We start from the raw sequence: 16,109 nt of genomic DNA on the forward strand, positions 1-16,109 counted from the left end.
AATAAAACCAGAACTATTTAATAGGATTTTACAAAATGAGACACCACAAGGGAGGCACTTGAAGCATTTATGGTAACAGAGCAGGCCAGGCCCATGCTCCTCACATTTAAATTAAATTAAAACAGCAGGCAATGCACATTTGCCATCCTGTCATTTAAAATAAAAACAACACACTTTTGATAATTTTGATTAATTTTCATTCAGTCAAGTCCATAATCCTTTGACATTTAAGGATTGTCTGTATTATTCTTTTTAAAAGACAATTAGGCTGATCCAAACCATGCTTTTTAAAAAAGACTTGGTTATCAGAATTTGAGAGTGAACCCAAGGAGAACCTGGGACATCCTTTTCCATTCCCTTCCAGCATAGCAGCAAAGCTGCTAACTTTTTAGAGTTATCACAGGTGATAAAAGGATTTCAGGTACACAGTCACATGTTTTAAGAGTTCACATGGCAATTTATTTACAGCAATTCAGCACCACCTGCTGGCATGACTTCTTTTTAAAGTACCTTAAAAGATGTGGTGGTTTGTTTGTTTAATTGGCATCATTTTTTAAGTGTCTAATTTTAAACACTCAGATATTTTTCCCCCACATTACATCTGAGCCACTGCAGCTATTCTGGATTTATGTAATATGGAGGAGGGATGTTCAGCTCAGAATTAGAATATGAAATATGCAAATGAAATCAATCTAGATGAACATTATCTCCTGCCAGGCTGCAAAAAGGGAGTATTTTAGTTATCAGCTCCACCAATTTCTGTATTTCATACAGCCCTTAGCACATGTACCAGCTTGAAAAGCTGCCAGCATTCCTGGGACTCCTTCAACCTGTACAAACCTCTCCTTCTCCATCCCCCCAAACCTCAAATAATTCTTATTTTCTGTCTCAGTGAAAACACTCTGACATTCCCTGCCTTCAATTTCTGATTTAACTGGCCAATTCCTGAGTTTTTCCCACAGGGATTACAGTTTTAGGGAGCTTTTGCCAGCTGATGACCAATATCCACTCAACCAAACTTTTCTTCCTTTAAATATCAATGATGACAAAGACTTCTGGCTTTTCATCCTCACAGATCTGCATTGCTGAGTAAGTTATGGCTTTGACCTCTGTGCCCTAGAAAAGAGACACAAAACATAATTTAGAAATGAATTTTATCACTTTTACCAGTTCAGAACCCCCAGTTCTCATGGTATCAATTCATTTTTCCCCAAAAAAAGCTATAACTATATTTGTTCTGATGAATAAGGAAGTTGCCACACTAATGGCCAGGTCAAATAGTGAAAAGGGAACTCTTCCCTTATTTTATTGCCTCTTAATATCACAAATTACTTCTTTTACCTCTGACAGACCATCAACATTTGCTCTGCTAAAAATGACACCGAGCAAGACATCAGATTTTGCTTCTAACAATTATTTAGGAAAAAAAAGAGAGAAGAAAAAAGCAAAACCAGACTAAGCAGAAATCTGTACCAGTAAATTGTGAATATAAATTGATTTTCTGTGTAATCAACATCATATAAAGGAAGCCAATTGGGTTAATTTGCTGAGTTTTGAGGAAATGTCATGCTCAGTTTCAGGGACAGTTTCACCAAACCATGCAGGAAGTGAGATCTTGAGTTCAGTGGTATTTCAGCCACATTTATATTTTGATCTCTGCAGAATTCAGATCCTGATTTAAAGGACACCACACCTCCTCCCCCTAAAATAGAAAAAGAAGAATCACTTCCTACCTGTGGGTGTTTGTCTAAAGAGAACTCTTCTCCCCACCTGTAAAAGCAAAAATTACAAGAGAGATTTTGAAATTTAGGTAATATTTACCAAATGCTAGAATTAGTTTCAGTGATGAGCACAGAAGAGTGAGATTTTCATTTAAAGCCCCAAAGGAAGCAAGAAAAGCCCACAATCCATTTCCAGCCAAGGGTTTTAGCTCACCCAATTGATCTTATTTTGAAGTGCCTTCGGTCAATGTGAAGAACTTTCACTTCCTGCAGAGAGTGGGAGAATTGTGTCAGTCACATCTTCCACCTTCAGGCAGAAATTCCCACTAAATCCCACTTACAAAGGTAATTTCCCACTGTTTAATCACCTTCCACCAGCCCAGCTTGCCCCAAGCCCCATCCAGCCTGGCCTTGTATTTTTTATGTTCCTTTTTCTCTAAAATCCCACTGCAAAAAGCTGAATCCAGAACACTCACCCTGGGTATAAAAAACTCATCAGCACTGAATTTATACAGCCACTCATCCAGGAAGTGGAAGAGAAGAGACAACAGGTCATGCCCTGTGTGAAGCAGAGATTGTCTCAGCAAAAAAAAAACATTTTTAAAGCACCTGAGATGTTCAGGAGATTCTGATAATGATGTTCAATTATATTTTCATTAACTGCACTAAGGCTATGTGTAAAGATTGAGATTTTTGGTGCTTTTCTCCCTTTTTTAGCTGTCCACAGAAGAAGTGCAGACCTCACCTTCTGCCTCTACCTCCACTGTATCCACAGGTTCCACAGTGCCTGTGTCTGTCATGTAGCCAAACATGGCCATGGCACACTGCTCAAAGGCTTCTTCCAACGTGTCCCCCCAGGCATGGAGCCTAAAAACACATGGAACAATCACTAGAATCAAAAAACCCACATGGAACAATCACTGGAATCAAAAACCCACATTGAATAATCACTGGAATCAAAAAAGCCACATGGAACAATCACTGGAATCAAAAAACCCACATTGAATAATCACTGGAATCAAAAACCCACATTGAATAATCACTGGAATCAAAAAACCCACATGGAACAATCACTGGAATCAAAAAAACACACATGGAACAAACACTGGAATCAAAAAACCCACATGGAACAATCACTGGAATCAAAAAAACACACATGGAACAAACACTGGAATAAAAAAAAACACATGGAACAATCACTGGAATCAAAAAACACACATGGAACAATCACTGGAATCAAAAAGCCACATTGAACAATCACTGGAATCAAAAAACACACATGGAACAATCACTGGAATCAAAAAACACACATGGAACAATCACTGGAATCAAAAAACACACATGGAATAATCACTGGAATCAAAAAACCCACATTGAATAATCACTGGAATCAAAAAACCCACATGAAACAATCACTGGAATCAAAAAACACACATGGAGTAATCACTGGAATAAAAAAAAATATATGGAATAATCATTGAAATCAAAAAACACATGGAATAATCACTGGAATCAAAAAACACACATGGAGTAATCACTGGAATCAAAAAATTACATGGAATAATCACTGGAGCCTAAAAAACTCATGGAATAATCATTGAAATAAAAAAAACACATGGAATAATCACTGGAATCAAAAAATCACATGGAAAAATCACTGCAATCAAAAAAACACATGGAATAATCACTACAATAAAATTCTGGAGCACACCAAAAAGAAGCAGCCCCAAATTCACATGCAGGTGAAAAATCAGAATATGGAATAAACAAAAAACCACCTCATTTTTCTAGGAAGTTAGAACCTCTAGAAGAGTTTCTTGGGAGAATATGGAAAATAAATGCTTTATCAGCCAAGAAAGTTCTCTCCTAATGTGGCTAATTGGGGTCTACAAAAGTAAACCACACAGAAGAAATTTTGTTTAAAAGGAGATTTCAAAAGACATTTTCAAATAACACAGAAGCACAACTGAGATACTAAAAAAGAAACCAAACATAATTCTATGGTGTCCCAAAAACAGGAACAGAATTGACCATGTCAAAGCAGGCAGTGAGTGAAATTTCAGAGCTCCACATCTGCAAAATGTCCTTGGCTGTTCCTCCAGGCTTCAAGCACAGTGAGAAATAATCAATTTGTCACCCTGAGAAATCCCAGCTGCCCACACTTACTGCACGTCTGCTGTGTGATCCAAATCTGGGGGGAAGCAAAAAGAAAAAGAATGATGTCACCAGAAGTATTTATAACATGAGGATTAAAAAAGAAATAACATAAATATCTGATTTTCTGACAGAGCATTTTTACATTCATCTGTAGCTGTGATAAATCTATTTTATAGTATATTAAAAAAATTTAACAGAGGTGGAATTTTGGATTATTTCTGCCAAAAGAAAAACCCTGTTTAATGGGATTATGGCTTCCACAAGTTAACTGCAATAAAAAGAAACTTTCATCAGGAGTAAAGAGTTTATGCTAAAGTTATTGAATATGAATAACTAAAAGTTATTCATGCAGAGGGTGAGATTTGCAAATATTTCCAGCTCAGTGAGGAAATCTACCTGTCCACACCCAAAAGCAGCCATTATGCAAAGAGAAGAATTTAAAACAGAATGGAATATAAAATAGAAAGCAAACTTTACTCATGGAGCATGATTAACATCTCATGAACCTTAATTATATTTATTCAGAGGAACGACAGAAATGCAAACTTGCAGCAGAAGTGAGTTGGGATGGGAAATAAATGTTCATTTCAAAAGAGAAATGATTCTGGTGCTGTTTGAAGAGATCACACACTATTAAAGGATCTCAACAACAGTCTCTAAAGCAAACAAATTCCTCTGGATGCAAAAGAGGGAGAAAACCTCCTGCAGTTATGGAAACTGCATGGCTGTTGTGGTGTGTCACAATTCCTGCAGTTCTATCAAATAAAGGCAGCCTAAAAATATAAATTATATCAGAGATAACAGAGGCTGTGCCTCCAGACAGGCACAAAAACCAGCAGGGAATTGTCCCCTGCCTTGAGCTGCCACCCACATCCTCTTAGGAGCCATTCAGGGATGGGGAAAGGGAGATAAAAATCTTTAAGTAGAGTAAAAACAGCACACGCAAAACCAGCACAATTCTGAATGTCCCTTCCTACACGAGAGACAGAAAAATTGCTAAGAGGATGAAAAGTTTTCATGGTGACACTTAAATTATTTATTTAAATTGTGATTTTTTTTTAGTGCCCTAATAAGAAAAGCACAATGAAGAAAATTGGTTTTTCATTCCTAAATTTCCTGTTATCTTCCTTGTCCTCACAACAGCACTGCCACACCCACGGTGCACATTTAAAATTATTAATTTTAATTATTCAATTTATATTTTAAATTATTTTCAAATTTATTTTCAAATAAAATTATTTTAAATTACTTTTAATTATTTTTAACTTTTAGAAAAAAATATTTTAAAAAGAAAATGTTAAATTGAAAAATTAATTAAAAAAAAAATCAAATACTCACACTCATATTTCTTGCAGAGAGGGGGGTACTTGTCCTTCACAGCCTTCTGCTCCTGGGTCAGGTTGTAGTCCCTGTCCTCAGCTGCCATGGCTGAGGCTCCACAGGAACTGGATCCCTCCCTTCTGCTGAATTCTGAATTCTCCTTCCTGCTTTCCCCAGAGTGATTCAACCTGTGGAGAACAAGGAGGGATCCTCTCAGTGCTACATTTGTGTAATTTCAGGTGGTTTGGGGCAAACTGGGAAATGAGGAAGTTGGGAGTTCAATCTGATGTTTGTTCACTCAGCAGAGCCAAGGGAAATATTCCTTATGGGAGTTGTGGACTTTGACTTTTTCTGGGGGCAATTGTGTTTCTTCTTCCTTGTGTACACTGAGAATTCCATTCATTCATAAATAATGAAATACAGCTGATGGGAACAGCTGTAAAGTGAATTAAACTTCCATGCTTTAGGTAAATTTTAATTTTCTAATTAATTTTTTAAGGCGCTCAGCCCATTGTACATCACACACCTGAAGTGTCACTGCCCCAAAATCCTTCCAGAGGATTTTTCTTAGGGAAAAAAGTTATGGTGTCTTAGGTCAAAGATTGCATTTAAACCTCCAAACCTCAAAGCATAAATCCAGCTGTCACCCAAGTGTCAGGAGTTCCTGTGTTCCTTTTCTGGCTGATTTTTAAAATAAAATAAACAAAAAGAACTGAATCAACTCACCCATTGAAAAGTCAGATTCTCACAAATTGCTGTTTTCCTCTTTTATAAATCCAACAGACAAACTATAAAACTCAATTAACTTCAGGCTAATTAATTTTCCACTCCAGATTTCCAGACATCATAACCATTGTTTAATATTTTATACATTATAAGAATCATCCACAGCTAAACCCGAACAACACAAATAATTTACAGATACCCCTTAACTTTTACAGGAGTTCCTACTCCAAGGCTTAGAAACGAGACATAGCATTTCCAATTTTTAATTTCTGCTAAAATCTAAGTGTTTTGAAGAGAGAAGTCTGAAATTGAGAAGTCGGGCAGGAATTGAGAACTTCCTTGAGGAATAAACGCAGAAATTGATTTGATATTTGATTTTAAACCTGTTAAACCTCAGCTGGGGACAGTTACCCTCAGCAGCCGAGCAGAACCAGCAAATTTGACACCTCTAAAACTCACCGCGGCACTGAATTGTGGAAAAAGGGAAAATATTCGTGATTACAGAAAATTAATAACGCCGAGGATCCGCGATGGTGTCAGGGCGGCCCTGCAAGGAGGCCTCGGCCCACACACGCACCGCTCCGGTCCAGTGCTGCCTCAGTCCGCTCTGCCCACGTCTGTGGTGACCGGAGGAGCCGCAACCGCCGGTTCTTCCAAACCGGGGACCGGGAGCGAGAACGGAACCGAACCGGGACCCCACCGCCCTCAGCGCGGGGCGCGGCCCCTTTAAGAGCGCGCTGAGGGCGCTCCGGAAAATGGCGGCTCCCGCGGGGAGCCCGCCCACGTGACCGCCGCGCGCGCTCCCGTCCCCGCCCCCTTGCCCTCCTCCGATTGGCCGGCGCCTCCCGGCGGCGGGCGCCGATTGGGCGGCGTTGGCGCGCGAAGGGGTGCGCGGCGCCGGGAGCCGCACGCAGCGGGGGCAGGAAACAATAGACGGAGCCGCGGCCGGAGGGGTCGGAGCAGGGAGCGCCGGAACCGCCCGCCCGCCGAGCCCAGCCCGCCCCGCCGAGCGCCCCGCGGCCCCGCCATGGCGGACAAGGAAGGTAAAGGCTCCGTACGGGCGGCGCGGCCTTCGCCGTGAGGCGCGCGGTGCCCCCCCCCGCGGTCGGTGCGGCGTGAGGGGAGCGGGGCGGCGCCGCCAGGGGGCGCGCGGGGGCGGGGCCTGAGGGGCCCCCCTCGGTCATGGCCGCCGCTGCCTCCCCGCGCCCGCCGCACCGAGCGGGGAGAGCGGCCCGGACCGGGAGCTTCTGCCCAGCCCTGTGCCCCTAGGAGGGCTTTGTGAGGCCGGGAGAGCCGGGCCGTGCCCTGCGGGGGGAGCGGGCGGACAAAGAGGCGGCACCGGCCCTGAGGGTGCCCCGGTTCGGGCGGTGCGCCTCCGTTCCATGGGTGAGCTCCGCTCCGCTCCCCTCCCGTGGGGTAGCTCCGTTTCCATGGAGATATCCCCCCCGTTCCATGGGGGTGCCCCCTGTTCCTTAGGAGTGTCCCCGTTTCCATAGAGGTGTCCCCCCATTCCATAGAAGTGTCCCCCGTTTCCATGGGGGTGTCCCCATTTCCATAGGTGTCCCCGTTCTGCCTGTGAGCTCCCCCAGCTCTGCCCGTCGCCTTCTCTGCACCGGAGGCTGGTGACAGATGGGCTGAGAAAGTGTTGGAGAGCGACGAGGCAGCAGAAAGAGCCTTGGGAAACTGGATTTTGGGAATAAGTAGTTCAAGGCTGCACCCAGACCGGTCTGTTAACAGCAGTTGTTGGATCTGCTGTGTTTAAACACTGGGGTTTGTCTCTCTATGCTCTGAGTCTCAGAATTTTATTGTGCTGCTCCAACATCATCATCAAAATCATCCCAGAATGGGTTGGGTTGGAAGGAACCTTAAACTCATCCCAGCCCTGCCATGGCAGGAACACCTTCCACCATCCCAGGCTCTCCAAGCCCTGTCCAGCCTGTCCTGGGACACTTCCAGGCATGAAATTTAACATAATTAATATTAATTGCTCGCCATATATGCAGGAAAAGGATTAGCACGTGCAACAGGGGATTTTTAACCATTTAGTAACTACTCCAATAGAGCAAATAGCAAACCAGGGTGTGATTGATTTACTTGACTCTGCCCACAGTGGGATTCATAAATCCATTTATAAATAATTAATTGTATGTATTTATTAAAAAACCACTTCAGCAGCCTTTGATGACGCCGTGGAGGAGCGTGTGATCAACGAGGAGTACAAGATATGGAAGAAGAACACTCCTTTCCTCTATGACCTGGTGATGACCCACGCCCTGGAGTGGCCCAGCCTGACTGCTCAGTGGCTTCCTGATGTCACAAGGTAAAGGGACCCCCTGAAAGCAGAAGAAACAGCAAACCCAGCATTGGGCTGACTGTTAGGGTGAGATCACAGAACCCCAAACTGGTGTGGGTGGGAAGGGACTTTAAAACTCACCCAGGGACACTTTTCACTGTCCCAGGTTGCTCCAAGCTTTGTCTTGGACACTTCAGTGATGTGACAGCCACAACTTCTGTGCCAGCACCTCCCCATCCTCACAGGGAGGACATTTTGTGATCCCTGTTCTGTTTCTCTTCCCCTGCAGACCTGAAGGCAAAGATTTCAGCATCCACAGGCTGGTGCTGGGCACCCACACCTCAGATGAGCAGAACCACCTGGTGATTGCCAGTGTGCAGCTGCCCAACGACGATGCCCAGTTTGATGCTTCCCACTATGACAGTGAGAAAGGAGGTGAGAGCCCAAAAAAAGGGGATTTGAACCATCCTCCCCTTCTTTTCTCAGTAGAAAATTTGTCTTTTCCTAAAGTTCAGGCAGCAAAGTTCAGATTTTACTTCTAAAAAATTTTATTTCTAAGTGGTAGCTCCTTAGTAGACAAATTCTCTGTTTCTTGAATGTGTAATCTAATATTTCTAATGATGAAAACAGAGAGTTAATTGCAAAAATATTTCTGTGTGGAAAAACCTCTCCCTTCCCTGTTTCTCAGGAGCTGACCTTGAATCCCACACAGTGCTTTTAATTGGTATTTTTATTACCCCATTTGCATTATATAAAGTCATGTAAAACATTTTTACACAAACTCATGTAAAAGAACACTTTTATTTCAGAGGGGTGTAACATTGCAAACATTCTTAATTTGTCTGTGAATTTTGCTGCCTGATTGCTGTCCAGCCCTCCTGGGGTGAAATTATGTTTTAATTCTGTTTTATTCCATGTATCAGACTTGAATTTGATGCTTTGTAATCTTTGTGGCTGCCCCAAGTCAGACATTTCTCCTGTTTGCTTGGCTGAATCAGTGTTTCCACCTGGTGAAAGTCCTTCATGATCCAATGTTTGCTCTGCTTTTTACAGCAAGGTTGGATTGTGCAATGAGTATTTTGATCTTTGGGCTTCTTAAAGTTGTTTATGCACACAGAGTTGTCTAACAAATCTATGTTTATATTTTATATCAGTATTTCTCAAAAATATTTTAAATTAATTCTAAAATAATCAATATGTCCAGATAATCCAAATGTCCATTCTTTTTACCCAAATTTTGCAGGCTTATGAATTATTAAGTTATTTTATATATAAAGACAAGGGAGCTGTAACAAATTATATCACAGTCCTAAAATTGCAATTTGTTTTTACCACAGCTTTGTCTATTCTGAGAGCTTGGTAGCAAACCTTGAACCAACTCTTTGTGCCTTGTTCTGAATCTGACTTTTATTATTCCCAACTCTGTTTTTTCCTAGAGTTTGGAGGCTTTGGCTCAGTAAGTGGAAAAATTGAGATTGAGATCAAGATCAACCACGAGGGAGAGGTGAACAGAGCCCGTTACATGCCCCAGAACCCCTGCATCATTGCCACCAAGACTCCCTCCAGTGATGTCCTGGTCTTTGATTACACCAAACACCCCTCCAAGCCAGGTCTGTGCTCACAGAGCAGCAGCTCATCCCCCAAAGGGCAAAAAAAGAGTTAAAAATGGTGTGGGTTGCACTTTATTTGGGATTTTGGGGATGTGTGGGTGTTTATTCAAGTGGTTATTTTGTATGAGGTTTAAAGAGGATCCAAATGAATCCTTGGGAAAGGAAATTTTTCCTGCACTTCCACTGTTTTTATCACCTCACTGTGAGGTGTTTCAGGTGGTAGAAGATGAATTTTTGGAAACTATGATTGCTTTGGTGGGCAGCTGAGCTGTTCCCTTGATATCCTTTAAATATATTAACAGTCCTTTACCTATGACCTCATCAAGATTGATTAAAATAACTCCTTTTGCTGCTTGTGTGGAGAATCAGAAGTGCCTTCCTCACTTTAGAAGGATCAGAAGTGCCTCCCTCACTTTAGAAAGATGGGAGGAAGAAAAATATCCCACCTTGTATTTCTGATTTTTTTGAGCATTAACAGCTGAGCTGCAGCTGGAACTCAGACCAAATCATGGAGGGTTAAAGTAAATTTAACAAACTTAATGCCAGGTATTCCAGGATGATTCCAGGCCCTGAAATCCTCATCCTCCCTTGTTTCAAATCCTTCTGGGGACTGCAGCCCTGACCTGTGTCTGTGTGGGCACTCAAAAAAGAGTTAAAAATGGTGTGGATTGCCCCTTATTTGGGATTTTAGGGATGTGTGGGTGTTTATTCAAGAGGTTGTTTTGTATTAAGTTTAAGCAGGTAAATCCAAATGCATCCTTGGGAAAGGAAACCTTTTCCTGCACTTCCACTGTTTTTGTCACCTCTGGAGATGATGGGAGGAAGAAAAATACCTCACCTTGTATTTCTGAGTTTTTTGAGCAGTAACAGCTGAGCTGCAGCTGCAACTCAGACCAAATCATGGAGGGTTAAAGTAAATTTAACAAACTTAATGCCAGGTATTCCAGGATGATTCCAGGCCCTGGAATCCTCACCCTGCTTTGTTTTCCAGATCCTTCTGGGGAGTGCAACCCCGACCTGCGGCTGCGTGGGCACCAGAAGGAGGGGTACGGGCTGTCCTGGAACCCCAACCTCAGCGGGCACCTGCTCAGTGCTTCTGATGACCACGTGAGTGCCAGGGCAGAGCTGTGCCCTGGGAAGGGCAAAAACACCCTGGGTTTGAGGGGAAGAGGGTCTAAAGATGTAATTTTTAATATTTTTTTCATGTGGGATACATCCTGGGTTTGAGGGGAAGAGGGTCCAAAGATGTAATTCTTAATATTTTTGTTCATTTTCTTGTGAGATACATCCTGGGTTTGAGGGGAAGAGGGTCCAAAGATGTAATTCTTAATATTTTTGTTCATTTTCTTGTGGGATACATCCTGGGTTTGAGGAGGAGGAAGGAAAGAGAGTCTAAAGATGTAAATTTTCACATTTTTGTGGTTTTAAAGACCATTTGTTTGTGGGATACATCCTGGGTTTGAGGGGGAAGAGAGTCTAAAATTGTAAATTTTTACACTTGTGTTGTTTTAAAGACCATTTGTTTGTGGGATGCATCCTGGGTTTGAAGGGCAGGAGGGAAAGAGAATCTGAAGGTGTAAATTTTTTACATTGTTGTTGTTTTAAAGACCATTTGCTTGTGGGATGCTCCCTGGGTTTGAGGTAGAAGAGAGTCTAAAATTGTAAATTTTTACGTTTTTTTTGTTTTAAAGACCATTTGTTTGTGGGATGCATCCTGGGTTTGAAGGGCAGGAGGGAAAGAGAATCTGAAGATGTACATTTTTACGTTTTTGTTGTTTTAAAGACCATTTGCTTGTGGGATATCAGTGCTGTTCCCAAAGAAGGCAAAGTGGTGGATGCCAAGACCATCTTCACGGGACACACAGCGGTGGTGGAAGATGTGTCCTGGCACCTGCTCCATGAATCCCTCTTTGGATCTGTTGCTGATGACCAGAAGCTCATGATGTAAGTGGGGGAAGCCCTTCACAAGTTCTTTCTGCCCCTCACCTCTGTTTTTTGCTCTGTTGTGTGTTTCTTGAGCTGTGTTTTCACATCACGTTTCTTTCCTTTCTGTGAAATTTTTTGAAACCTGGGGGAGCCCTCAAGTCACAAAAAGTGTTTGTTTGTACCAAGGGTGACCCCAGTGCCCCCATAATCAATGAAATGAGGTACAGACGATTCCATAATCAGTGAAATGAGGCACAAACCTTTGTTAATTCCATGTTTTGCCCTCCCAGCTGGGACACCAGGTCAAACAACACCTCCAAGCCCAGCCATTCCGTGGATGCTCACACAGCTGAGGTGAACTGCCTCTCCTTCAACCCCTACAGTGAGTTTATCCTGGCCACAGGATCAGCTGATAAGGTATTTCTGCATCTTGCAGCATCCTTGCTCACTTTCTGGGGTGGAAATCCACGTTGGTGACTTCAACAAAATATTTTTATGTTTTTTTCCTTAGACTGTTGCTCTATGGGACTTGAGGAACCTAAAACTGAAGCTGCACTCCTTTGAATCACATAAAGATGAAATATTTCAGGTATAAAAAAAGCATTTATTTTTTATCCTCACAGACCCAGTTCTACTCAGCAGCCTGGAAAAGGAAAGTAGTTCTTCCACAATATTTTTACATTTAAAAACTAATATTTTATTTTTTTCTGGGTGTTGTTATTGTGGACCTGCAGAGCTCCCAGAGTCCAGAAAGGGATCAGGGAAATGCTGTGGAGCTTTCACCACAGCAGGAGGATGAAATGGGAGCAGTGCAGAGTCCATTCAATAATTCATGGCAGCAGGTTGAAGCAGGAGGCCCAGGGAAATGGCTGCAGTGTTTGCATCTCCTCAGCCTGGACCTGCAGGAAGCTCTAACACCCTCTGACAAAAGAGAATTGCTGCTGGAAATAGAGAATGTTCACTCCATGGGCAGCACCTGCTTAGCAGATTCAATATTTCCATCTCCAACTCGTGCCTTAATCACAGGAAAAATATGTAGAAGGTTTTTTGGTTTTTTTTTTTTTTTTTTGCTGGAGGGATTATCAGTTCAGACTGTGTTATGTCTAAATAAAATCACAGAATCCTGAAATGCCACATTAGTGGGCAGAATTCTGTGTTCCTGCCTAATCCTGTGATCCTATTAGGAGTGGTGTGTTCTGGAGAGCTTTATCTCCAGCAGAAGCAGTAAATGGGAGCTTTTGGGCAGTTAAGCTTAATTACAGTGATTTCTTTTCATGTGAGAGCTGTGCCTGCTGCTGGAGGAGTCTGTGGCTTCTATTTGTGCAATCCTGATTGAGATAAGGAGCAGCCAATACCCTTGGGAGCTGTTTGCACTGGGAACCACGTGGGTTTTGGTGGAGGACAAGTTCCAGGTGGCACTTTGTGGTGAAATGGCTTTTTTTGTGTGTGAATATTCCCAATTCTTCCTGTGATGAATGTTATTTACACTATTTGTGTTGCTATCAAATTGAGTTCCTGTAAAGCTTTCAGGGCACAAAATGAGGTGTTATGTTACAGCTTTATAAAACTTACTTTTAAATTTAATAAATATATTATTAAATGTAATAAATTAAAAAACTTAAATTTATCCCTGTCTGCAGGTTCAGTGGTCTCCCCATAATGAAACCATCCTGGCCTCCAGTGGCACAGACCGCAGGCTAAATGTTTGGGATTTGAGGTAAATCCCAAATTCCTCAAAATATTACTGATTAATTCCATCACACCTCAAAAAACAAATTTAAAAACCCCCAACCCTCACCTTTTCCTTTGTTTCCTCTCTTTTTTTTTTTTTGCAGTAAAATTGGAGAGGAGCAATCCCCTGAGGATGCTGAGGATGGTCCCCCAGAGCTCTTGGTGAGCCTTTTCACTCTCATTAATTAATTTCACTTATTACTCACCCTGCAGTGCAAATTTCAAACCATTCCCCTTTTCGTTTCCCCAATCCCAGTTTATCCATGGTGGTCACACTGCAAAGATCTCAGATTTCTCCTGGAATCCCAATGAGCCCTGGGTCATTTGTTCTGTATCAGAAGATAATATCATGCAAGTCTGGCAAATGGTGAGTTCTTTGGGTGGGTTGAAATTCCTGGATTTCAGCATTCCTGCTTTTCTTTACAGACCTCAGAATTCCCCAGTTTGTAGCAGTGGAATCCCCTTTAGATTTGGTCAGAGAAATGGTTTCCAAATACTCAGGAGATGTTTTGTGTTAAAAATAAGGAAGTGCTGGTGCAGAAGGAAATTTTTCCCTTCTCTGTGTGAGAACCAAGGATGAAATTGAGGTTTCTGTATTACTGTCTTAAGGAATATTTGAGATTTCATTCTCCAAAGATGAAAAGGGTGCTGGTGAACAGGAACAGTTTGCTGGCCTGTTGAAGGTTTTGGAAAACAATCTTGACCTTTGACAAGACCATTTTCCTATTTTTTTTTGTTTATCTCTAAATTTTATTCTTGGCAACTTTCTGTGTAATTCTTCTAGAAAGTGCTGCTGAGTAAAACAAATACTTGAAACTCATTTGTGAGTTTTGCATGGACTCTCCTTTAGCAGATCCCTTTTTACAGGGCATTTTTTCACACCTGGATTTATGGATAAAGTTTGTGTTGCTGTTTTAATGTAAATCAGGGATGAGTGATCCATATCTACAAATTGAAACTCATTTGTGAGTTTTGCATGGACTCTCCTTTAGCAGATCCCTTTTTACAGGATATTTTTTCACTCCCAGATTTATAGATAAGGTTGTTTGTAAATCAGGGATGGATGATCCATATCTGCAAATGGAAACTCAGTTGTGATTCTTGCATGGACTCTCCTTTAGCAGATCCCTTTTTACAGGATATTTTTTCACTCCTAGATTTATAGATAAGGTTGTTTGTAAATCAGGGATGAGTGATCCATACCTGTAAATTGAAACTCATTTGTGAGTTTTGCATGGACTCTCCTTTAGCAGATCCCTTTTTACAGGATATTTTTTTCACTCCTGGATTTATGGATAAAGTTCTTTGTGTTGCTGTTTTAATGTAAATCAGGGATGAGTGATCCATACCTGCAAATTTAAAAAATAACCAGAACTTTTTGGGGGTGGAATCCTTTGCAGAGGGTTGGGAATTGCTCCCTGAGTGTCTCCATCCCTGTCCTGCAGGCAGAGAACATCTACAACGATGAAGATCCTGAAGGAAGCGTGGATCCAGAAGGTCAAGGATCCTAAATGGCAACTTCCCCCTGGTTTTAGTCTTTCTCCTTCTCTTCCCTCTCAGCCCTCAGATTGACTTAACACTGGTTTTGAGACACACAGGTTGATTTTGTGTTCAGCCATGCTCCTGTAGATCCCCTCACAGCCTTTTCCACCCACACACTGAGAACCCACCACCCAAAAAAAAGAAAAATAAAAATGCTCAGCCCCCTCAGGCAGGTCACTGCTGTGGCTCCAAAATTCCTACAGCTGCCTCCTTTATTGGTCTGGCTGTCCCTTTTTAGCTGCCTTCATGCTTGGGATTAGTTTTTTTTCCTCTCTTTTGCTTGCTGCAGCCACAGGCTTTTGCCTAATTTAAACAAAAGTTAAATTGGCAGAGCTGCCCGAGTGGGCTTGAGCCAACAGAGATGATTCAAGTGTTAATCCCCTGACAGCTCAGAAATGGTGTGGAAGGTCTTGTCCTCCTCAGAACAACTCAGAAACCTTGGAATTCCTTTAGTTATCTGTTCTTTGTGGCTTTTTCTGCCTTTGCAGATACAAGACTTGCAAGTTCTGACTTGAACTGAAATTTTTCTTTTTTTTTTTTTTGTCTCTCCTGGCAGTTCTGGGTTTTTCATTCCTTCCTTTTTCCCTTTCCTCCCTCCTGCTGGGTGCCAGCAATTTGGTTTTAGCTATTCCTGCAGAGCCTCTCTCACCTGCCATGTTTTTTGCTCTGTTGTGTGTTTCTTGAGCTGTGTTTTTCACATAATGTTTCTTTCCTTTCTGTGAAATGGTTTCCTGAAACTTGGGGGAGCCCTCAAGTCGTAAAAGGTGTTTGTCTGTACCAAGGGTGACCCCAGTGCCCTCAGCAGCCTTGGCAGCTGGTGGAAAACAAGTGAAATGTGGAGAAACTCAGCTTTTTTTAGGAGTTTAGTCCTTGCCCACAAGGTCCTGCACGTCTTCCACCAGCAGCCTGTTCTCTCCATCTCCTTGTGACTAATTGAGTGTTCTTCAGTTGGAATAAAGTTTTTCTACATAAATGCTGCCGAGTTGGAGGAGTTTTGTGTTTTTTTCTGCATTTACTGCTTTGCTGAGGGTGTTTTCAGGGTGGTCTCTGCCTATGTGTGTCCATGAGGTTGGGTGATGGGAG

At 42.2% G+C, this 16,109-nt stretch overlaps 2 protein-coding genes across 4 annotated transcripts; one reads left to right on the forward strand and one right to left on the reverse strand.

Moving 5' to 3' along the window:
• Positions 1-434: 434 nt before the first annotated feature.
• Positions 435-6,654, reverse strand: ZBTB8OS (zinc finger and BTB domain containing 8 opposite strand). Of its 2 annotated transcripts, none has more exons than XM_058819997.1 (8): positions 6,384-6,654; positions 5,217-5,386; positions 3,888-3,912; positions 2,467-2,588; positions 2,198-2,280; positions 1,936-1,988; positions 1,734-1,770; positions 435-1,116 (listed from the first exon to the last, which is right to left on the reverse strand). In XM_058819997.1, the coding sequence occupies exons 2-8, from the start codon at positions 5,302-5,304 to the stop codon at positions 1,030-1,032; spliced, it is 495 nt and encodes a 164-aa protein (XP_058675980.1). In that variant the 5' UTR covers positions 5,305-5,386; positions 6,384-6,654; the 3' UTR covers positions 435-1,029. The 2 variants fall into 2 exon arrangements, with proteins under 2 accessions (XP_058675980.1, XP_058675981.1); XM_058819998.1 differs by having other exon boundaries at positions 6,502-6,627.
• A 145-nt stretch (positions 6,655-6,799) lies between these two features.
• On the forward strand, positions 6,800-15,922 carry RBBP4 (RB binding protein 4, chromatin remodeling factor). Of its 2 annotated transcripts, none has more exons than XM_058819967.1 (12): positions 6,800-6,967; positions 8,097-8,244; positions 8,507-8,652; positions 9,654-9,827; positions 10,819-10,934; positions 11,611-11,771; positions 12,044-12,170; positions 12,265-12,342; positions 13,394-13,470; positions 13,589-13,646; positions 13,741-13,851; positions 14,930-15,922. In XM_058819967.1, exons 1-12 carry the CDS (start codon positions 6,952-6,954, stop codon positions 14,993-14,995), a joined length of 1,278 nt encoding a protein of 425 aa, XP_058675950.1. In that variant the 5' UTR covers positions 6,800-6,951; the 3' UTR covers positions 14,996-15,922. The 2 variants fall into 2 exon arrangements, with proteins under 2 accessions (XP_058675950.1, XP_058675951.1); XM_058819968.1 differs by having other exon boundaries at positions 6,851-6,967; positions 8,100-8,244.
• The last annotated feature ends 187 nt before the right edge of the window (positions 15,923-16,109 follow it).

This window comes from Ammospiza caudacuta, chromosome 25, assembly GCF_027887145.1.
Source record: "Ammospiza caudacuta isolate bAmmCau1 chromosome 25, bAmmCau1.pri, whole genome shotgun sequence".
In the NCBI taxonomy this organism is placed as follows: domain Eukaryota; kingdom Metazoa; phylum Chordata; class Aves; order Passeriformes; family Passerellidae; genus Ammospiza; species Ammospiza caudacuta.

Coding starts and splice junctions, on each gene's coding strand:
- ZBTB8OS (XM_058819997.1), bottom strand. CDS start 5,304: ATGGCAGCTGAGGACAGGGACTACAACCTGACCCAGGAGCAGAAGGCT. Junction 3,913..5,216: donor TCTCTGCAAGAAATATGAGT/GTGAGTATTTGA, acceptor GCTTCCCCCCAG/ATTTGGATCACACAGCAGAC. Junction 2,281..2,466: donor AGTGGAGGTAGAGGCAGAAG/GTGAGGTCTGCA, acceptor TGCTTCACACAG/GGCATGACCTGTTGTCTCTT.
- RBBP4 (XM_058819967.1), top strand. Junction 11,772..12,043: donor GATGACCAGAAGCTCATGAT/GTAAGTGGGGGA, acceptor TTGCCCTCCCAG/CTGGGACACCAGGTCAAACA. Junction 12,343..13,393: donor ATAAAGATGAAATATTTCAG/GTATAAAAAAAG, acceptor CCCTGTCTGCAG/GTTCAGTGGTCTCCCCATAA.